Consider the following 23,149-nt stretch of genomic DNA (forward strand, 5'->3'; position numbering starts at 1 on the left):
TCGTTTTATTTATTATCAAAATAAATCACAACCACCCAGCCCCACACAATTCTGATCCCACAACCTCAAATTTGGATCTCACTTCTCCCAATCTCCTTCCAACCCCATCTCATCCTGGAGACTGTGAATTGAGTAATTTTGGCATGGGGCTGAGGTGGGAACCAGCCATTTTGAGGTGGGATTGAGCAATTTTGGGGTTAGATTGAGGGGTTTCCAGTGGGATTCAGTCATTTTGAGGTGACAGACAAATCCACCTTGTTATTTGGAGTGCAAAGATATGGAGAATACTACCAGATATCCCCCAAGATCCCACAAATCCTCCAGAATATGTTCCCAAACAGTAAATTCCACCTCAAATACCTCTTAAATGGTGGGACTTTTGACATCTCTGGTCAATAACAATTTTAGTTATTTTTCAAGTGCTTTTAAGTGATAAAGACAAATTGGAAGAAAATTAGGGACAAACCAAAACCAGAGACCCCTTGAGCATCCTCTGAGCACTGGACAAAACAAACTCAGCAGAAATCAAATTTAACCCTCCATAAAATGCCTTGAGGAAGATTTGCTCTTCCCACAAGTCACTTGTATTGAAAATGCAAACAAATCCCAAACATTAATAAACCAACAACAGAGGCAATTCTGTGGCAATTCCAAATTTCATCAGTTCCAGCACAGTTCCAGCTCAGATGCTGGCAGGTTCTGATTAAAGAAAAGTCGAAATTTGTCCCAATACAGATTATTAAAAGGAAGGGAAAGGTCTGTGTAGCTGTCACAAAGGTGACAGGGACCAAGAAAATAATGCTTCTCCCCCAAAAGCCCGTGAATTCAGGAGTTATTTGGGAATTTAGCTACTTGAGCTGGGCTTCTTGTAGGACTTTAGTAGCCTTGTGTTCCTCACCGCGTGGTGAATGATCCTTGTCAGTCTCGTTGGTATCATTTGTTCCCTTTCCTCCAGTGATTTTAACAAACTTTTCAGAGAAGGACAACAAAATATTTTCTTTACAATGGCCACCCACAAAAGCAATTTTCCTCATAAGTTCTCCCAAAAGTTGCTCAGTGTGTTATGAACAAAACAGCCTGGCAGGGACACTTGGCTCGAACTAAGTACTGACATTGAAATGTTAATTAGCTAATCGCTCCTGGGAATCACCTACACCCCCACCCAAACTAGGACTAGAATGCAAAATAAGCCAGTGGAATCATGGGAGAGGGTTTTTGGGGATGAAAAACACCCCAAAATGAAAAAGAGGGGCACAGTGGAGGGGGCTGGATGGGTGTGCTGGTTGGGGAAAAGGGAACCCCATCCTTAGTCTGTGTTTAACCTGTCACTATAACCTGCAGAGAACCAGATTGGACTGGGCTGTGGGAAGCAGGCACAAGGAATCAGACACTCTTCCTGGTGTTACCAGGAGGGAAGGAGAGGGATAGCTGCTGCTGGACCTTGGCAGCAGGCTCTGCACGTCCCCCCACCCTGCGGCTACCAGTGTGCCAGGAGGAAAGGAGATAGGACACTCTGCGGATCGGGACTTCAGATACAGACTGGACACCTCTTCACCTCTGGCTTCCAGCGTGCCACGGAGACTCCAGGGACAGACTCTGCAGCCTTCTCACCCTTCAGCTACCGGAAGAAGCTACAACACCCCCTGCTGAGCTGACTTTTTAATAAAGAGCTGAACACTAATAAAGGCATAGACCCTGTTCATTTCAAGAGGAAGCTGCATTGAAGTTTCTAAGATTTCCTCCAGAAAGAGCCACAAGCTCCTCAGTGGAGGGAACAAGGCTGTTGTCAAAGGCACTTGGGATCAGACAACAGTGCCCTGAAGTCACTGTGCAAAATAATGTTGCAATCTGGTTAACAAAATTTTTAGATAGATGCCTCGGCCCCAATTAAGGAGCTCAGGAGACCAAATCCAAAGTGGATTTTATTGAACAGTACATGTGAGGTAGAGAGAGATGGAAAGAAAGAGAAAAGGGGGGAAAGCAAGGGAGTGACAGGGACAGAAATCTCCCCTGGGGCGGGGCAAGTGTGACATTGTCCCCTGTGTGCGTGGCCTTCCCAGGGTGGGGGTTTTACACCTGAGCCAGTTTGGGTAAGGGGGGTGCTGTTCACCCACCACCCAGAGCAGGGATTGCCTCACTGTTTCAGGTTACAATGTCAGATGTAACCAAAAGTGTTTTCAGTCCCCATCTCCATAAACTGTTATCAACAGGTGGGGCAGTGTTCTTTATCTCTTCCATGGCTCAGCCCTGATAACGCCCTCCAGGGGCTATCTTCTCTTAATGGGCCATTGAGTGTCACTGCAGGACTGATAAAATTACATCATCCCATTGTGGGATGCTCTGCCCAGGGGGAGGAACCAAGCATTCCTGCCTGGATATAATCTCACCCTTGCAACACCACGACCACCTTGGCTACTGGATTCCCAGAGGACAAGAGCTCCATAAGCACCACTGGACCTTCAGAGGAAGACCAGACCCTTCTACAGGATCACTGCTTTGACAGAATCACGTTCATCACTCCAGCCGGTCTGCAGCCACCAGTTCATCAGACTGCTACCACTACCCTGAGCAACGGGTGTCAAGTTATATCCTGACTCTGTGAGTTTAAACCAGTGTTTCTGTATCATTGCTTTGATCTTAATTTTCTTATTCAATTGTCATTCTGGCTTAGACTCTCCCCCTGGTTTGCTTTGAAGCCAGTACAAAACTCACTGTGCTCATCACTTGTTTTCCTCCCAGAACAGGATTTCCCGTACCAAAACATTTGCCAGATGGAGAAGAAGGTTGCGAGGAAGAGGAAGATGCCCTGGGACACTGAGGCAGGTGAGGAGGAAGTCAGTGCCCCTTTCCCCTTCTCTCCTGCTCCATCTCCCAGCCCAGCCTGGCCCCCAGCTGCAGGACAGCCCCGCTGCTGGTGCCCTCCTGCCGGGGACGCACTGGGGGGATCTCCTTACCCTTTCCTGTGGCATGGAGGCAAATCCCATCCTCTCCTTGTCCTTCCTCCCCCAGAGCGGGAGCTGAGGATGGAGACCAGGAAGGACAAATCCCTGCAGCAGAACCTTATGGAAGAAGCTGTTTTAAGCAACTCCACAGCGCAGGAATCCAACAGGGAGGAAAATCCCCAGCAACACCAGAGGAGGAGGGGCTGCAAGCCCAACCCAGGGTGCTCTGAGGAGGAAAGACCCACTCTGGGCCAGGAAGGTGGACAGAGCTCCAGGCAGAGCTCGGAGCTGGTGGTCCCTGAGCCGCATCATTATGGGGAGAAGCCCTACGAGTGCTCAGAGTGTGGGAAGAGCTTCAGGCAGATCAATAATCTGAAACGACACCTGATGATCCACACTGGGGAATGGCCCTACGAGTGTGGGGAGTGTGGGAAGGGCTTCTGCTGGAGCTACCACCTCATCATCCACCAACGCATCCACACTGGGGAGAGGCCCTACGAGTGTCCTGAGTGTCAGAAGAGGTTTCGCAGCATCTCTGATCTCCTCAGACACCAGCGGATTCACAAGGATGAGAGGCCCTTCCACTGCCCCGACTGTGGCAAGGGCTTCAAGCAAAACTCCCACCTCATCAGGCACCAGCGCATCCACACCGGGGAGAGGCCCTACATGTGCCCCACTTGTGGGAAGAGGTTTAACAGCAGCTCCCATCTCCTCCTTCATGAGTGGATTCACTCCGAGGAGAGGCATTTCCTCTGCCCCGACTGTGGCAAGGGCTTCAAGCACAAGTGCAACCTTGTCAGGCACCGGCACACTGGGGAGAGGCCCTACGAGTGTGCCCAGTGTGGGAAGAGCTTCAGCCAGAGCTCTCACTTGACCAAACACCAACGGAGCCATCAGTAAGGGAAGTCCTGAAAATGCCCCAGGTGCAGGAAAAGCTTTGTGCACTGATCCAGCTTCATCCCCCATTGGAGGACCCTGTTGGGAAGAGCCCTGGTGATCCATGTTCCCTGTGATCCGTGCTGGGAAGACACCTGTGCCTTTTCCTGCCCCTGCCAATGACCTGATATGGGATTGAAGAACATGAGGGTCTGGCCATGGCCCTGTCACTACATTCACTCCCACCTCAGGTCAGTGCCAGGGGCAGGAAAGGGACTCTTTCTTTCTCCCTGAGGAGAAGGGTGTTCTTTCCATGCAGGAGGAAACATGTGGCCAGGAAGATACAATTGATGGTGATGTAGTTTTCCCTGCAAGTAGTTTTTCTTACCCCTTCTGTTGTCAATATTTTTTCTGCTTCTGTTTGTTCCTTATTTTGTTGCTGTTCCCAATAAATTGTTCTTATCCCAGCCTGGGATCTTTCCCTTTTTTCCTTCAATGGATGGTGGGAAGGCAACGAGCGCCAGCAGGGTTTTAGTGAGAGCAGGAAATTGGGGAATCCTATTCCTGAACCCCGGCCCTTGGAAATGGAGCATCCCAGCTGGTGCCAGCCCTGGTGGCCATGGCAGCAGCCTTGGGAGCGGGTCCCTGGCTGGGGCTGAGGGAACCTCTTCACTCTGGTGCCCAGGGACAGGAGTGGAGGGAGCGGCTGCAGCTGAGTCGGGGCAGGTTGAGGTTGGATCTCAGGAAAAGGTTTTTGCCCAGAGGCTGCTGGGGCACTGCCCAGGCTCCCCAGGGAAGGGTCCCAGCTCCAGGGCTCTCTGAGCTCCAGCAGCGTTTGGACAGCGCTGCCAGGCCCAGGCTGGCAGTGTTGGGGTGTCCTGTGCAGGGCCAGCAGTTGGACTCGAGGATCCTGATGGGTCCCTCCCAGCTCAGACAATTCTGTGGTTCTGGATCCATGAGCCTGGGGATGGGAGTGCCAATGGTTGCCATGGCAACGGGCTCCAGGCCTGAGCTGGTGTCCATGGCAACCACCCCTGGCATGGGGTCTCCATGGAGCTGCCCAGGGACTGACCATAGCAACAGGGGCTGGGGATGGTTGCCATGGAAACTGACCATAGCAACAGGGGCTGGGGATGGTTGCCATGGAAACTAACCATAGCAATGGCCATATTGGGATTTCACCTCCAATATTGACTGTTGTGACAGACTGGAGGAGATTGCTGGCTGAAAACATTTCATGTGTAGGGGAGGAAGGGACGGGATCAGCCTTGCCCTGCCCTGGAACCCCAGCACTGCCCTGCCCTGGAACCCCAATCCCCCCAGAGCCTCTCTCCCAGCCCAGCAGTGTCTGCCAGTCCCTGGCACAGCACAGGCAATGCTCCACAGTCACCTCTGGAGCCCCAGCCCAGCTCCTGAGTGACCAAATGACCCCAAGTCCCACCTGGGGGAAGGGCCCAGGAAGACCAAAGGGTATTTAAGGCTGACCACAAGGCAAGCACACATCTTGACCCTACCTCCTCTTGGAATTTCCATCTGAACATTGCTGGAATCCAGGAGTTGGTAGCTGTGTGTGTGCTTCTCTGTATCTTATTATTCTCTCTTTCTGTATCTATTTCTTCTATTTCTGTATTCTTGCAAATATTGATTAACATAAAATTGAACAGGCTAAGAGTTTGTGAAGTTGAGTGGGCCAAGTTAATGCTTTGGGAAGTTGTTATTTTTGTTGATTGAATGCGATATTAAAACGTTTGCCAAAGTTTCTCTGATTTTTCTAAATTTCACAGTAAAGGTTGTTTTGTTGTTTAGAGCTCCTGAGAAACTCTTGATAGTATTGCTCCAGTGCATCCAATTCAGAGGACACAAATTATTGTCATTCCTTTTAAATGTCTCAGTGAGAGAGTTTTATAGTGGATGGGGGTCAAGGCTTGTGTGTCCTGCTTGGCACAGCCCAGGCAGGGCTTTCCCAGCCCCATCCCACACTCCATTTCCCACCAGGAGCTGCTGGTGCCTCTGAGTTCTGCTGCCCCAGCCCCAGGGACGCTCTCCTTGTCTGCCCATTCCCCCAGGGTCTCTGGGCAGGGATGGCCTCAGTGGGGGCTGCTGACATCCTCAGCAACTTGGAGGCTGCTGCTGAATTTTCCTGTTCCAGAGGCTTCTTCAGCCTTCAGCTCTTCAGTTCAGGAATTCAGTGCCCCAGGGCTCATTAACATACAGAACACATTAACAAGCCAAGCCTCTGGGAATAATTTGATTTAAGTTATCAAGTCTTCTGTGGTTAATTCAACATGTTTCAGAACCATACTCAGAGTGAATGCATTATTTTTACAAAGACAGTGACAAAAGTTTTTTAGGTCCTGTTTTTTTTGTTGGTTTTTTTTTTTATTGTTAATACATTGATATGTGCAATCTCCAATGGACACTGAAACCAAGCACCTCCTCATGGAGTTTGAATAGATATGAAAATCAAGAGCCTTTATGGCTGACAATCCATCAGACTCTGTCCCTACCCCCACCCACCCAGTTCCCCCATCCAAGCCCTGGCACTCAGAGCAGCCTTGTGCAAATCTGAGCTCCCTCCAGCCCAGGCTGCACCTGCACGTTTCAGCTCCTGGGCTCCAACTACCACCTGCTTTCCTTGGAGAAGGAGCTGCCCCAGACACAGAGGGATGTTCATTTCTTGCCAGCCAACAAAGCCAAGGGAAGGCACAGCTTCATCCAATGCAAAAGTCATTCCTCTGCTGGCTATTAAATCCACTGTGCACAGCAGACAGTCTCAGAGCAGTGGAAAACACCTTCTGTGCCCAGCACAGATCCCAAGGTCCGCCCAAACCCTCCCTGCCCCAATTCTGACCAGATTTGCTCTTTGCACACACACAAGTCACAGGCTGGAGGCAGGAGCTCCCTCCATGCCCAGAGGGAGGAAAGAGGGAAAGTGGATGAAGAGCTCTCCTGTGCAGAGCCAAGGTCCAAGTGCAGCCCCTGCAGTGGGAACCACAACTCATCAGGTTTGTGTCCTTTGGGCTCAGGGACTGGTGACACTCAGAGGCACAGAAAGATTTCTTGCCGACAAACACAAGTTGAACATTTGAACAGTTTAATAACCATCACAGGTCTTCCCTCAGTTCTCTGGGATGTCCCAGCAGCATCTGACATGTTCCCATCCCCAAGGGATTTCCATATAGGTACAGCTTCAGATAAACATATAAGAAAATGTAATTATGTGATAGATATAAACACAATAAGGATGTTGACTGATACGATATTTATATTAACTTTAGAAAAATTGAACAACTCCCTGAAGCTCAAAGCATGAAACCAGTCGTTTGAGAGGAACTTGAATGACCAGAAAGCATCTGGAGGCGTAAATCTGGGAGCAGCAGGATGTACATTGATCCATCTGGCCTAGTGAAGAGATGCCCTTAGACATGGCCATTTCAACAGGAGAGCTGGAAACACCTGAAGGAAAAGGGAGAGCAAGGAATAAACAGAAAATTGGCAACACAAGTGGAAGGCAATGTCAGTATTTCTCCTCCTGCCATTAGTACAGGAAATTCCTGTTCCTGGACAGACAACTTTTGTCTTTCTTAAAAGTACTGAACTAACCCAGAAAATAAAAAATTTCCATCCATAGTATGAAAAGTACAAGTATTAAAACTTGAGCCCCCTTCCAGACAGACATCAGCTGTGTGCCCATGAACAGGCAGTGCCACTTGTGCCCTGAGGTGCCGAGCTGGGATTGGATCTCTCAGAGAGGAGCTGAGGGACAGCAGAGAACCTTGCAAGCTGCAGGTCCCTGCCAGCACCGCAGGGCTCCTGTGCCATCAACATCTGCTCTGCTCCAGTCTGGAACAGGGCCCAGCACGGTGCCAGGATCATCAGAGAGCTGAGGTGTGTGCTGGAATTCCATACCCTCCCCATGGCTCAGCAGCCCTGCATTTCCCTGCTCCAGCCTTGGTCTCCAGCACAGCCATGGAGGCTCTTTGGGCTCCTGAGTGTTCCTGCAGCCCCCAAGGGCAGCTGAGCTCTGCCTTGGGCACAGGCAGCCCTGGCCAGCGCAGGCCATGCTCAGCAATTCCTTGTCTGTGCCCGGCCTTGCTGCCAGCCCCGGCAGCGGCTGCGTGGCCCCTCGGTGGCCCTGTGCTGGCCCAGCCATGGTGCCACAGCCCCTGTGCAGCCCAGCCCAGGACAGGAGCATTGCGGCTGGGAACGGCCCCTGTGCCGTGGGGCCCTGGGCAGCCTTGGGGCTCTGTGCCCCATGGCCTCCCTGCTGGGCAGCCTCTGCCAGCTCCTGCCGAGCCCGTGGCACCTGTGGGGCTGCACAGACAGCCCTGCCCAGGCTCTGCCGGCCTCTGGGCCAGCAGAGAGGCGGCCAGGGCTGGCCACGGCCGGGAACAGGCCCTGAGCCCCGCAGGAGGATGGAGCTGGGCCACAGCCAAACTCAGCCCAGGGCAGAGCTGGGCTCAGCAGCCAGGGCTGCCCAGGGCTGGCACAGACAGAGGCTGGCACTGACAAATGTCCTGGGCCCCTCCCTGCTCTGTCCATGGCCCAAGGGCACAGAGCAGCCTCCTCTCTCGGGCTCTTGCCTGTTTTCAATGCCTGCCCAGGCGCTGGCCCTGCCCCACAAGGCCTGGGCTGAGTCCTGCCCCTGCCCGCTCAGCCAGGCTGAGATGGACACTGATGGTTTCTGTGCCAGGCTCTCCCAGCCCAGCCCAGCTCCCTGCCAGCTCTGCCAGCTGCCCTGAGCTCTGGGCAGCACCAAGGGCCTCTCCCCAGCACAGCCCAGCCAGCTCTGGCCCCACAGCTCTGCTCAGCCCAGGCTGCTCTGGGCACTGCCCCACGGCCTCAGCCCCTGCCAAGGGCACAGCAGCAGCTGCAGCTCAGCCAGGACTCAGCCCCACCATGGGGGAAGGGGCTTGGCCAAGGCCAAAGGAGCTCCCTGGCTGCCCTGCTCCCCTCTGCCTGAGGTGCTGAGAGCTCTGCAGCCCCTCCTGCCATCCCATCTGCCCAGGGCAGCACAAGAGCCCCGGCCCTGGGGCCCTCCAGAGCTGCTCCTGCTCCAGGCCCAGGGCCCATCCCAGAGCTGGGGCAGCCACAGAGCTGTGCCCACTTCTGCTCATTGCTGCTCTGATGGGGATGCACCCTCAGCCACTTGGTTGTTGCTGATGAATTTTCCTACTCCAGAGGTCTCTTCCTTCTTTAGCCCTTCATTCAGGAATTCAGTGAGAAATGCTCATAAATATTTGTTCAAAATACCCAAACAAGAAAAGTTGCTCAGAATAATTGAGGATTTCAACTCTCCTGTGGTAAATTAGACAGATTTCAGAAGTGTATTCAAAGTGAATATACTATACTGAAAAGAGTGCCGAGAGAATTGATTTGTCCCGTTTAGTTTTCTTTTCCTCTTTATAAATTGATATCAACAATGTCCAATTTATATTTACCCCAGCACCTTCTAATGTAATCTGAACAGATATGAAAATCAAGACCCTTCATGGCTGACAATCAATAGCACTTTGTCCTTTTCCCGTGCCCACCATTTCTCTCATTGAACCCCTGGCACTCCTATGGATCAGGAATGGTGTCGCCAGCAGGACCAGGGCAGTGATTTTTCCCCTGTTCTTAGCACGGGATGGCAGCACCTCGAGTGCTGTGTCCAGTTTGGGCCGCCAATTAAGGAAGGACATGGAGGGCTGGAATGTGTCCAGAGAAAGGCAACAAGGCTGGTGATGTGTCTGGAGCACAAGTACTGAGGAGCGGCTGAGGGCGCTGGGGTTGTTGATCCTGGAGAAGAGGAGGCTCAGGGGAGACCTCATCACTCTCTACAATTCCCTGACAGGAGGGTGCAGCCAGGTGGGGGTCAGACTTTTTTCCCAGGGAACAGGGACAGGACAAGAGAACACAGTCTTCAGCTGCACCAGGGGAGGTTTATGCTGGACATCAGGAAATATTCTTCACACAAAGGGTGATTGGGCATTGGAATGGGCTGCCCAGGGAGACGGGTGAGTCTCTGTCCCTGGAAGTATTTAAGGAAAGACTGGACGTGGCACTCAGTGCCATGGTCTGGGTGACAAGGTGGTGTTGGGTCCCAGGTTGGACTTGATGCTCAACAAGGCCTTTTCCAGCCTGGTTGTTTCTCTGATGACTGTGACACTGCAGGGCCCTGGGGAAGCAAGGGGCCATTGTGACACTGTGGGGCCTGGTGGAACCATGCAGAGCTTTGCGACAGAGCAGGACCTTGTGTCATGATGGGGCCATGGCGACCCTGCAGGGCCCCATGGAACAAAGGGGCCTGAGCTGCTCCTCAGGGACTCATGGAATAATGAAAACATGTTTGACACCGTGGTGGCCCTTGGGATCAAGAGGCCACTGTGACACTGAGGGACTAAGGAGAGCATTGCTGCCCTGCCAGACCTCATAGAACCAAAGATCCACTGTGACACTGCAGGGCCTTTGGCGGCCATGGTGATATCGTGACACTGCAGGGCCCAAGGATCCAAGGCACCTTGTGACACCAAGGGTCTCATGGAACCAAAGGGACATTGTGACACTGGGAGGCCTCATGGAATCATGGAGACCATTGGGACACTCTGGGGCCTCATGGAACCCTGGTGACACCAAGTTGGCTGGGAGTGTTGGTCTGCTGGAGGGTAGGAGGGCTCTGCAGAGGGACCTGGATAGGCTGGATCCAGGGCCCAAATCCAACAAGGTGAGGTTTAACAAGTCCAAGTGCCAGGTCATGCCCTTTGGTCACAACAACCCCTGCAGCGCTACAGGCTGGGGACAGAGGGGCTGGACAGCAGCCAGGCAGAAAGGGACCTGCAGGGATTGATGGACAGCAGTAGCACAGACAAATACATTTATTTGTAAACAATACTGAATAAGTAAAACAAAGAAAAAGAACCTCCAAAATGCAACAGACAGGAAGCATGGAAGATTAATTTATGACCAGTGGTCTGCAGAAACTGGCCAGCAGTTTAATGTCCCTGAAAGCATTCAGTCATCAGTGTCCTCACTGCAGCCTTGAGCTCCTGGTTTCTCAGGCTGTAGATGAGGGGGTTAAGGGCTGGAGGCACCACCGAGTACAGAACTGACAGGGCCAGATCCAGGGATGGGGAGGAGATGGAGGCGGGCTTCAGGTGAGCAAATGCTGCAGTGCTGACAAAGAGAGAGACCACGGCCAGGTGAGGGAGGCAGGTGGAAAAGGCTTTGTGCTGTCCCTGCTCAGAGGGGATACTCAGCACAACCCTGAAGATCTGCACATAGGAGAAAACAATGAACACAAAACAACAAAATGATAAACTGCTAGTAACCACAAGAAGCCCAAGTTCCTTGAGGTGGGATTTGGAGCAGGAGAGCTTGAGGACCTGAGGGATTTCACAGAAGAACTGGCCTAGAGCATTTCCATGGCACAGGGGCAGGGAAAATGTATTGGCTGTGTGCAGCAGAGCATTGAGAAAGCCACTGGCCCAGGCAGCTGCTGCCATGTGGGCACAAGCTCTGCTGCCCAGGAGGGTCCCGTAGTGCAGGGGTTTGCAGATGGACACGTAGCGGTCGTAGCACATGATGGTCAGCAGGAAGTACTCTGCTGAGATGAAGAACATAAAGAGCTGTGCAGCACATCCTTTGTAGGAGATGTTCCTGGTGTCCCAGAGGGAATTGTGCATGGCTTTGGGGACAGTGGTGCAGATGGAGCCCAGGTCGCTGAGGGCCAGGTTGAGCAGGAAGAAGAACATGGGCGTGTGCAGGTGGTGGCCGCAGGCTACGGCGCTGATGATGAGGCCGTTGCCCAGGAGGGCAGCCAGGGAGATGCCCAGGAAGAGGCAGAAGTGCAGGAGCTGCAGCTGCCGCGTGTCTGCCAGTGCCAGCAGGAGGAAGTGGCTGATGGAGCTGCTGTTGGACATTTGCTGTGGCTGCGCATGGGCACCTGTTCATGGAGAAAGGACAGGGACAAATCAGGAGAGGCTGCTTGGAGCCAAACCTGGGCCATTCCCTGCAGCCTGTCCTGCTGGGACTCACCCACCTTTGTTCCTGCTCTGGGAAAACCTTCACCCAGGTCCCTGCCTGAGCTCCAGTTGTGCTGGCTGAGTGTGCCAGGAGCAGCAAGGGCTATATGTGGGGGCTCTGGAGGAGCCATCCCTGCCCTGCTGCCTTGGGTTTGTGGCCATGTGGCAGAGGGACAAGGCTGGGTATTCAGGATTTGTCACAGGAATCACTCCTAATGCAGAAAGGCTTGGTACCATCTGCACTTACACTTCTAAGATAAATTGATGGTAGGGGTTGGATTTAGGAATTGATTTCCTACCCACACACGATTCCTGTCTCTTTGAGGTCAGAAATCCCCAGAATTCCTGCTGCACTCAGAGTTTGCCACAGAGAGATGTGAGAGGCAAAGGATTCCCTGTGGCTGAGGGAAGCTGAGGGGCTTTATGGGCTTGTTCCCCCAGCACTGCTCTGCTCAGCCCCCTCTGCTTCCCTGAGCATCTCCCTGGGCCTGGACATCCCCTCCTGAGAGGTGCCTTGTCCCTGCCAGCGCTCACAGAGCCCATCCCACCCTGTGTGCCCTCGGCCCGGCCCTACAGAAACCTGCCTGTGTGCAGGGCCCTGGCTGGGGCAGGCTCTGTGTGCAGCTGGGCAAGGGCAGCTCAGGAGAGCCCTGCTGGGCCCTGCAGAGGTGATGCTGCTGCTGTCCAGGGCTGAGGAGTGGCTGAAGGCCCTTTGGGAGGCTCCCAGCCGAGACACTGACCAGTCAAAGTCACAGTTCTGGAGTCTCTGTAAATGTTCAAACATTCCTTTGATGATCCTGTGTGTCCCTTTCAACTCAGAATGTTCTGTGATTCTGGGATTACAATTCCTGTTCTGCTTCTCTCATCCCCCTGTTGTCTATAATCAAAAGAGGAAAAAAAAGAACCCTTGCAACAGTGTTAGAACAGTGAAGTTAAAACCAGACCTTTAATGGAAGCTTCCAGGTGTCCCAGTGGGGATGAGGCACACCCAGCCCCTGATTTCAACAATTTGTTAATGTTGATTATTTAGGATATTTAACAGGAACATCCAATGGGAGATTCAGTACCCAGTTACACACCCCTGGCTCAACCCACTGGAATAAGTCCAGGGCCTTCTTTGTCTAATTTTTCTTATCACTGCTCACATTCAAAACCCAAAATACTCTTCTTGTGGGTTCTTTCTCTGATAAAAAGATTATATAGCACTTTAAAAATGTATTTAGACAGGTTATAGTTCTAAAATCTAAGAGAAGGTAAGGAAACATACTAGAGTTAATTAAGAATCATAAATACATTAAATATATAATAGTAGTTAAAAAGAGTTATTTAAGAGTTTAATAGAGTTAGTTAAGGATTATAATTTTAAAACTACATAACAGTAATTTACAGAACTATGAATATATGAAAAATATATAAAAAGCAAAAATATTTTTATCATCATCACAACTTCATCATCTTTCTCCAAGCAGGAAATTGAAAACACTCTCAGGAAAGCTCCTGACCTTTACAGCAAACCCAGGCTTACCTTCTTTGGGAAGTGCCCACTGGAGCTGGTCTGGAGCTGGAAGCAGCCCTGCCCCAGCCAGCCCCTCTCAGCAGCAGCACCTGCCCTGCTCAGGGTGGCTCCTTCCCCCCACAGCTCCTGGCCAGCGCTGGGAGCAGCTCCAGGGCCGGCTGAGAGCTGTCCCTGGCAGGCAGCAGAGTCCCTGGCCCAGCACAGCGCCCTGGGCTGCAGGACCCTGCTCTGCAGGACAGCCCTGGGCACCCCTGGCTGCTCTGCACAGGAGATGAGCAGAGAATGCACTCACAGGCTCTGTGGGCATTGGCATGTTCCAGCTTTAGGAGATCTCTCCAGGAGCTGCAGCTGCATTGTCCTGCAGCCAGAGGTTCCTGTGCCAAGGGCTGGCAGTGATTCTGCCCCAGGCACTTCTCAGCCCCTTCCCAGCCCTGACTGATTGAAGCTCTCTGTGCCTCTGTGCTGTGCCCGGGCTGGCTGCAGGCAGTGCCCCAGCCCTGCTGGGCTGGCAGAAGAGCTGCTCAGCAAGAGAAATGTGCTTTTGAAGCTCTGCTTGATTACCAGGATCACCCTCTGTGCCAGGAGCCCGGCCCAGCTCAGCAGCACAGACACAGCACAAGGACTTTAATGACCCTCTGGGGCTTTGTGCTCAGGCCCTGAACATCAGGCCCTGAGAGGGAGCTGCAGAAACCTCTCCAGAATCCAACTCCAAAGTTTCTTGGACTTTTAATGGGTCCCACTGAGGGACACGACTGAGAAAGTGTCCCCAGGCCCCAGGCAGGGCAGAGAACTGGAGGCACTGATGCCAGGTGGGGACAAAGAGAAGCCAAGTCTTGGTGCCCTGGGGCACAGCAGGGTCTGTGCCACCAAGGGCTGTGAGGAGACACCTTGTCCTGAGGCCCTGGGGCCTCCTGGCACAGCCCCAGCCAGGCTGGGCACTGTCAGCCCCTGCTCCTGCCCTCAGCATCCCCCCCATGCCCACATCCCAGTGGCCTCAAGGATCTGCTGGAAGGAGTCCCTGGGGAGCCTTGGTCAGGAATGGCTCTGGGGGCTCCTTCATGCTCCCAGGGACTGCAGGTTTTTCAAAGGACTTTGGCTTTTGCTTTTGCCTTGCAGTCTCTGAGAGCTTTGTGCAATCATGGCTTCCAATTATCTGCTGTAATTAGTCCCTGGAGAGGCTTTGTCAGTAACAACACTCAGTGGGGTCATTAATGCTTCAAGGTACTCAGTTCTTTTAAGGTACTTGGTGTTTCACTTTTGTTACAGACTTTGTGAGAAGTTTGTGGAATCATGGCCCCAATTATCTGCTTTAATGAGTCCTGCGAGAGCTTTGTACTGACACTCAGTGGGGTTCATTAATACTCTGAGATACTCAACTTTTGTGAGGGTCTTTGAATTCTTCTTCCAAAACTGAGAGGTTTTTGTGCCATTTTGAGTGTCTGAGAGGTTTTTGTGCCATCCTGGCCTCCAGTTCACTCCTCCAAGGAGTCCATCAGGAACCGTTGTTGGGGATGGATCTCAGTGGGTCCCATTAATACCTCGAGAAACTTTGGGGTTTTTTTCTGACTTTTGCCTCCTGGAAAGGTTTGTGCAATCTCCTCTCAGGCCCTGAGGTTCCCGGGCTCAGCTCCAAATGCACCACGGGATTCATTAGGATCAAGCAAGTCCTGACAAACCATGGCTGTGCCTCGATTTCCCTCTTGTCTGGTGCAGTTCATCAGGAAGATTTCTATGGTGGTTTCCGTTTGCCTATTTGATATTTCTTGGTCAACGCATCAATTAGTGTGGTGGGTTCAGTGCTGGCTAATTACCAGTGCACTTACTAGAATATACTTACTCATTTCCTGCTGTGAGATAGGATTAGGAGAAAGGAAAAGTGGGCTCAAAACTTTAAAAGAGTGTAAAGAAAAGTTTATTAACAGTAACTAAATGAAAGAGTAATAAGAATATGAACAAAACTTTCAGATCACATCCTCTCTCCATACAACCTGACAATGTAGAGACAAAACCTGAAATTTTCAAGTCAGTTTACCACCTCTAGAATATTCTAATCTTTCTTCAGTTCACATCAGGAGAGAAGTACCTCTTGTTAATGTTATGGAGAATTCTCCACAAGAAAACATTTATCTCATGGCTTTTCATTTCCATGAATAACCACTGCCTGGAAAAATCTTCAATTGTGAAGTCCCTCCCATGTTTTCACAGCTTTTCCCACAGCTGTGTTTAGCGGCCATGACAACTTATGGGGTATTAGTTTCAAGATGAGCTGTTTAAGAGCAAAGGATCTCTTCATCTATTTATGAAATCATCTTAATCTCTGGGAACAGAGATCTTCTTCTCTCCCTGAGGGCACAGGGTCTCATCACTCTTCTCTCTTTCAATGTTCAGACTTCTCATGAGATCACAGCTACTTCAACATTTCCCTACTTTAGCATGGAGGCCTTTGCTGAAACAAGTCATCTCCTCATACTTTTCAATGCCTTATAGGGAAAAAGAGAGTCTGATGTATCAATGACATCCTTCTCCACAGCTTTAGCAGAGGATTTCAGCCCCAAGATCAAGGCATCTCCTCATCCCTCCCATCTGGGACTCAACTTCCTCTTCCCTGACCTCAGTGTGTTCATGTTGCTCCTCTGTGTGCCTGCCCTGTGTCCTTTTCTCTCACTGGAGGGAGGATGGCAGCACTGGCAGAGTCAATATCTCCCCCTGGGTCTACAGATGGCTATTTGACTCCGGCTGGGCTTGATGTCCAATTCTTATTTTGGCCATGCTTCCTGGACATGAGGACCAGTTGTTTTCCATAGGAATGAAGGAACAGAGTCCCACTGTTTTAGGGGCAAATGAGAAGTGACCACCTAAGGACAAGGCCAGCCAGAGCTGCCAGATTTTGTTCTTAGAGATACCCTTGAATATAGGAAATTTTTTAGGCAGAGTATCAGTTTTGGCAATGGGCATCTGAAAAGGCAGACAGTTCTTTTCCATACAGAGGAGAGCACGGAGCTGCAGTTCTCCAGGAGCTGATGAGAAGCAGCCCTTGACATCCCAACATCAGCCAGACCTGTCAAGTGGCCCCTGGGAGGCCAAGCCAGCCAGACTTGGTCCATGTTAGCTCGCTTCCATGGGGCCCCACAGTGTCCCAATGGTCCCTTGCTTCCAGGAGGCCCTGAGGTGTCACAATGCCCCCTTGGTGACACCAGGCCCTGAAGGGTCGGAATGGTCTCCATGGTTCCATCAGGCCCCACAGAGTCATAATGGTCTCTGGGTCCATGAAGCCCCACGGTGTCACCATGGCCCCTTGGTTCCATGGGCTCCAGTGGTGCCACAATGATCCCCTTGGTTCCATGAGGTGCCCACAGTGTCACAGTGATCTCCATGGGAAGGAAAGAACCGAGCCCCAGTGAGGCAGGGGCAGCCACCAGAGGCCAAGGCCAGCCAGAGTTAATGGTACTGGCAGATTTTGCCTGGGAGCAACCCTTGGATATAGGGAATTTTAGAGGTGAAATCCCAATTTCAGACATGGACACCCAAAGTAGAAGGATGGTTCTTTTCCACAGGAAGAAAAGCACGGAACACCGGTGTTTCAGGGACAGATGAAAGGCTTCCACCAGAGGCCTAAGGCAGCCAGACTTCTCTGTCCTGGTAGCTTTTGTCTGAAAGCAACCCTTGGATATAGCGAATTTGGGAAGTGGAACCCAAATTTCAGCCATTTCTGTGTAGATAAGGGCAGTTCTTTTCCATAGGAAGGAAAGCACAGAGCCCCAGTGTTTCAAAGGCAGAAGTGAAGAGAGGTGGCTCTTGAGAGGCCAAGCCAGCCAGACCTGTTTGTTCTGGCAGCTTTTGTCATGGAGAGATCCTTGGATATATGGAATTTGGGAGAAGGAATCTCAATTTTGACCATGAACACCTTGAGAAGAAGGACAGGTCTTTTTCATTGGAAGGAAACCACTGACCCCAGTGTTTTGAAAGCAGGTGAGAGGCATCCCCAAGAGGCCAAGGGCAGGCAGATCTGTCTGTCCTGGCAGATTTCACTGGGAGCAATCGTTGGATGTACAGAGTTTTGGAGGTGGAATCCCAGTTCTGGCCATGGATGCCTGCTCAGGATGGATGTTTTTTTCCTATAGGAAAGAAAAGCACAAAATCCAAGTGTTCTAGAAGAAGATGAGATGTGGCCAGCCTTAGGCCAAGCCAGCCAGACCTCTCTCTCCTGACAACTTTCGTCTAGGGGCTATCCTTGGACATACGGCATTTTGGAGGTGGAATCTCAGTTCTGGCCGTGAACACCTAGACAGGAAGAAGAGTTCTTTTCATTAGGAATGAAAGCACAGAGTCCCAGTGTTTCAGAGGCACATGAGTTCCAGCCCTCAGGAAGCCAAGGCCAGCCAGATTTGTGATTCCTGGCATCATTTTTCTGGGAGCTGTCATTGGATATAGGGAATACTGGAAGCAGATGCCCAATTTTGGCCATGGGTACCTGGTTGAGATGGATGTTTTTTCCCCATAATAAAGAAAAGCACATGGTCCCAGTGTTTGAAAGGCAGATGAGAGGTGGCCCCCGGGTGGCCAAGGCAGCCGGATCTGTCTCTCCTGGCAGATTTCATCTATAAACAATCCTTGCAATATAAGGAAATTTGGAGGAGGAATTCCAGTTTTGGCTATAGGCCCCTGGAGGAGAAGAATAGTTGTCTCCCATAGGAAGGAAAGCCCAGAGCCCCAATGTCACTAAGGGACATGAGAAGACATGATGGGCACCTTTGCATTTCTGACGGTAAAAGAAATGTAATTTATTTCTGACTCCAACATTTATAGTTTTCCAAAGGTGACAGTGGATTGGAGGGTGAAAGTGCCACCTTCCAATGACACTGGACAAAACTACCACCCATCAAATTTCTCCTCCTCTATGAAGGAATGCAAAGAAATAAGTTATTTACAGAAAGTTGTGTGAGAAAATTTGCTACAAGAATGTAAACTCAGAAGGTCTTAGAAAACCTTAAAAAATCAGGGCGACACCCCAGTGCTTCAGGGGCAGATGAGAAGCAGCCCTCGATATGCCAAAGTCAGCCAGACCTGTCAGGTGGTCCCCAGGAGGCCCACCCTGCCAGACCTGTGCCATGTTCCCTTGGTTCCATGGGACCCCACAGTGTCACAATGGTCTCCTTGGTTCCATCAGGCGCTGGAGTGCCACAATGTTCCCCTTGCTTCTGCAGTGTCACAATGGCCCCGTGCTTCCATGAGGCCTTGCAATGTCACAATGGCTTCATGGTTCCACTAAGCCCCGATGTGTCACAATGGCCCCTCGGCTCCGTGTGCCCTCGCTGTGTCACAACGGCTCCTCTGTGACACTGCGGCTGCACAAGGTCACCATGGACCCTTGGTTCCTTGGGGTCTCTGAGTTCACAATGGTCTCCTTGATTCCATGAGGCAGCACAGTGCCACAATGGCCCCTTGGTTCCATGATGATCTGCAGGGTCACACAGGTTTGTGACATTTGTCCTTGCTGCCCCTCACATCCCCCTGCCCCACAAACAGCCCCAAGCCACCCGTGAGGGACAGGCCCTGCTGTGCCAGGCTGGGCTCAGGGCTTGGCCTTTCTGCTTCCCCCAGCCAGCCCAGGCCTTGCTCAGCATTGCAGTTCCCTGCTCTGAGCCTTGGGTTCCCTGCAATCCTGGCCTCAAGGATCTGCTCTCTCCAGTCCCTGGAAGCCTTTGGCAGTCCCTGCCCTCAGTGGGGCCCAGTGATGCTCCAAGCGACTTGGAATTTTGCTTCTGACTCCTTGAGCAGCTTCTTCAGCCTTCTCTCAGTGCCTGAGGGTCCTGGACTGAGTCCCAAATCCATGGTGGGGATAATCAAAATACGGAAAGGCCTCAGGGGCACTTTGTCTTCATTCAATTGTCTGCAAATCTCCAGGGCTTGTGCAGCTGATTGGAGTCAGTTTGGAGTTCTTGTAAGGAGGAGGATTTCAAAGTGCACCTCATGACTTTTTTTCTTTAATCAAGTGAGTATTCTTAGTTTCCAGTTCAGAGAAGAGCTGATAGAAGCATTCCCCAAGTGATCTTGATGCTCAGTGTCTCCTTAGGAGGTCTGGGCATGTAGAAGAATGAACCCCCTGAGGGTTGACCCTGTTTGGACAAGCTGCTCCTCACCCCCAGCCTCACCATGTCTGACATCGCCCACCTGGCACTGACATCCCTGTGCCCTGCAGCAGAACCTTGTCCCTGACCTCTGCAGCTCCATGTCCCAGCCCATTGCACCATATCCCACCTGCTCTCCTCAGGGCTCTGCCTGCACACAGGCCCAGGAGAAGTTTTCCTGTTGGGAAAAAAAGAATGGAAAAGCCTGAGCAGGTTTCCTGAACAATAAACCCCACTCAGGAGCCACCTGCTCAGTACAGGCTGCCTGGAGTGGTGTCACCTTTCTACAAGGGACAGTGTGGTCAGAAATGATCTCTGGAAGCAGAATTCTCTGAGTCTCCCAGCTGAGTTCTCTGTCCCTGTCCTTTCCCTGGATCCATGTTGCAGATGGAAGCTGCTGGTGCCAGCCTCACCTTTAACTTGTCTTTGGAATGCAAACAGATGTTCCCAAGTGTTTTAAGCGGGATTTGCTCAATGTTTTTATAAATCTTTTGTGTTCCCCATGGAATGAAGGGGACATTTTGGCACTGAGGGGATGACGTGGAAGCAAGGAGTCAATTGTGACCCTGGGGTCCCATGGAACCAAGGGGCCATGGTGACACAGCAGGGCCATGTGGATCCAGTGGTCCATTGTGACACTGTGGATCCAAGGAGACCATGGAGACACCCCCAGAACCTCATGGAACCAAGGAGTCCATGGTGACCCAGCGGGGCTGCAAGGAGCCAACGGTCCATGGTGACACTGCCCATCCAAGGAGGCCATTTGGATACTGTGGAAACTCATGGAGCGAGGTGGCCATTGTGACACTGAAGAACTTCATGACACCAAATATCCATGGGGACACAGCAGGGTATCATGGAACCCAGGAACTGCTGTTGGCAGTGTGGAAACTCCTGGAACCTGGGGCTGTTGTGGCACTGAAGGACCAACACAGCTGCTGCACCTTGTCCCCTGCCCTACACAGCTCCTTGGGAGGCACAGCAGGAGCAGCACCCTGGGAGCCTCGGGAATGCCCCTCTGGGATCCATGGCACACACTCCCAGGGCTGGAATTCCAGTTCCCAGCCAGGAAAATATGTCCCTGCCCTTGAAGGAAAAGCTCTTATGAAAGAGCCAAAAAACAAGTAGAGCTTGATCCTACAGTGACATTTCACTGCCAGCCATCATAACTTCACCCATGATTGTCGTAGCTCATGGATTGGGAATGAAATCAGGGCAGGGTCTTTGGTGGGAGCTGCCCTGGGTCAAAGGAGACACTGAGAGAGAAACAGAGCAGGCAAAGGAAGGCAGGAGAGAAAGGAGGTGTTTTGGTTTGGAATGACTGGTGTCTGCTAAGGAAGGCAGGAGCCTCCCCTGAAATGGAAAAATGTAGACTCTTTCTGAATTGGTATAAATTTGAAATTAAGGCGGGCTCTCAGGTAAAAATATGGGAGCAGAAATAACAGTTTTTTATTAGGGAAGAAAATTAAAATATAAAATAAACAAGGCAGTAAACTAAAACAACACTGACAGAATACAATGTGACTCCCTGTTGGACAGGGTGTTGGCCGCAGTCCAATGGAAACTGTAGGTGCAGTCCTCCAGGAGTGTCAGGTGTGGTTCTGTTGGAGAAGTGATCCTGTAGGAATGGGTGTCTTCTTCTAAAGAGGAAGAGGCAGCTGTTCCTCTGGGAAATCCAGCACAGAAAGAGCTGTGTTGGTGGGCCAGAATCTCAAGACTAGATGCAGGTAGGAATGCTTGGCTCCTCCCTCCAGGCAGAACATCTCACAATGGGATGTTATAGTTCTCATCAGTCATGCAGTGACATTCAATAGCCCATTATCAGCAGATGTCTCCCCTGAGGGAGGATTGATTGTGGAAGAGATAAGGAAAAACTGCCCACTTAACACAGGACAACTGCCATACAGATGGCAAATAGAACACATCTTGCTTTTCAGTCTGGGACAGGAGGGCATAAATTCAGCTGAGAAGGCAGCACTCTGGAAAGCAAACCAGAACTGACAGAAACTGAATGGTACAGAAATCAGTAATTCTGATCGTTTTATTTATTATAAAAATAAATCACACCCACCCAGCCCCACACAATTCTGATCCCACACCCTCAGATTTGGATCTCACTTCTCCCGATTGCCTTCCAACCCCATCTCATCCTGGAGGCTGAGGAATTGAGTAATTTTGGCATGGGAGTGAGGTGGGAACCAGCCATTTTGAGATGGGATTGAGTAATTTTGAGGTAACAGACAAATCCACCTTGGATTTTGGAGTGCAAAGATATGGAGAATAGTCCCATATATCCCCCAAGAACCCACAAATCCTCCAGAATATGTACCTAAATCATAAATTCCACCTCAAATGCCTTTTAAATGGTGGGACTTTTGACATCTCTGGTCAATACTATTTTTAGTCATTTTTCAGGTGTTTTTAAGTGATAAAGACAAATCAGAAGAAAATTATAGCCAAACCAAAACCAGAGACCCCTTGAGCAACCCCTGGGCACTGGACAAAACAAACTCAGCAGAAATCAAATTTAACCCTCTATAAAATGCCTTGAGGAAGATTTGCTCTTCCCACAAGTCACTTCTGATGGAAACACAAACAAATCCCAAAAATTAATAGACCAACAACAGAAGCAATTCTGTTGTAATTCCAAATTTCATCAGTTCCAGCACAACTCCAGCTCAGATGATGGCAGGTTCCGAAAAAAGAAACATGGAAATTTGACCCAATACAGATTATTAAAAGGAAGAGAACAGTCTGTGTAGCTGTCACAAAGGTGACAGGGATGAAGAAAATAATGATTCTCCTCCCAACCCTGTGAATTCAGGAGTTATTTGTAAAATAACTTGAGCTGGGATTCTTGTAGGACTTTAGTAGCCTTGTGTTTCTCACCTTGGGGTGAATGATCCTTGTCAGTCTCGCTGGTATCATATTTTCTTTACCCTGGCCACCCACAACTTCCACTTTCCTCATAAGGTCTCCCGAAAGTCACTCAGAGGAAGCTGTATCCAAGTTTCCAAGAGTTCCTCCGGAAAGAGGCAGAACCTCTGTACGGGAGGGAACCAGGCTGTTGTCAAAGGAACTTGGGGTCAGACAACAGTGCCCTGAAATCACAGTGCAAAATAATATTGCAGTTTGGTTAATAAAATTGTTAGAGATGCCCCTGCCCCAATTAAGGTGCTAACAACACCAAATCCAAAGTGGATTTTATTGATCAGTAAATGTGAGGTAGAGAGAGAGATGCAAAGAAAGAGAAAAGGGGAGAGAGCAAGGGAGTGACAGGGACAGAGATCTCCCCTGGGGCAGGGCAAGTGTGACATTGTCCCCTGTGTGCGTGGCCTTCCCAGGGTGGGGGTTTTACACCTGAGCCAGTTTGGGTAAGGGGGGTGGTGTTCACCCCCCACCCCGAGCAGGGATTGCCTCACTGTTTCAGGTTTCAGTGTCAGATGTAACCAAAAGTGTTTTCAGTCACCATCTCCATAAACTGTTATCAACAGGTGGGGCAGTGTTCTTTATCTCTTCCATGGCTCAGCCCTGATAACGCCCTCCAGGGCCATCTTCTGTTAATGGGCCATTGAGTGTCACTGCAGCACTGATAAAATTACATCATCCCATTGTGGGATGCTCCGCCCAGGGGGAGGAACCAAGCATTCCTGCCTGGATATAATCTCACCATTTGCAACACCA

General features: G+C 50.9%; 1 protein-coding gene across 1 annotated transcript; it reads left to right on the forward strand.

Moving 5' to 3' along the window:
• The first annotated feature begins 2,445 nt into the window (after window positions 1–2,445).
• LOC146764010 (uncharacterized) lies at window positions 2,446–3,993 on the forward strand. Its single transcript, XM_085565564.1, has one exon. It carries the CDS (start codon window positions 2,772–2,774, stop codon window positions 3,840–3,842), a length of 1,071 nt encoding a protein of 356 aa, XP_085421690.1. The 5' UTR covers window positions 2,446–2,771; the 3' UTR covers window positions 3,843–3,993.
• Window positions 3,994–23,149: the final 19,156 nt, after the last annotated feature.

This window comes from Lonchura striata, chromosome 36, assembly GCF_050655825.1.
Source record: "Lonchura striata isolate lonStrDom1 chromosome 36, ASM5065582v1, whole genome shotgun sequence".
Lineage (NCBI taxonomy): Eukaryota > Metazoa > Chordata > Aves > Passeriformes > Estrildidae > Lonchura > Lonchura striata.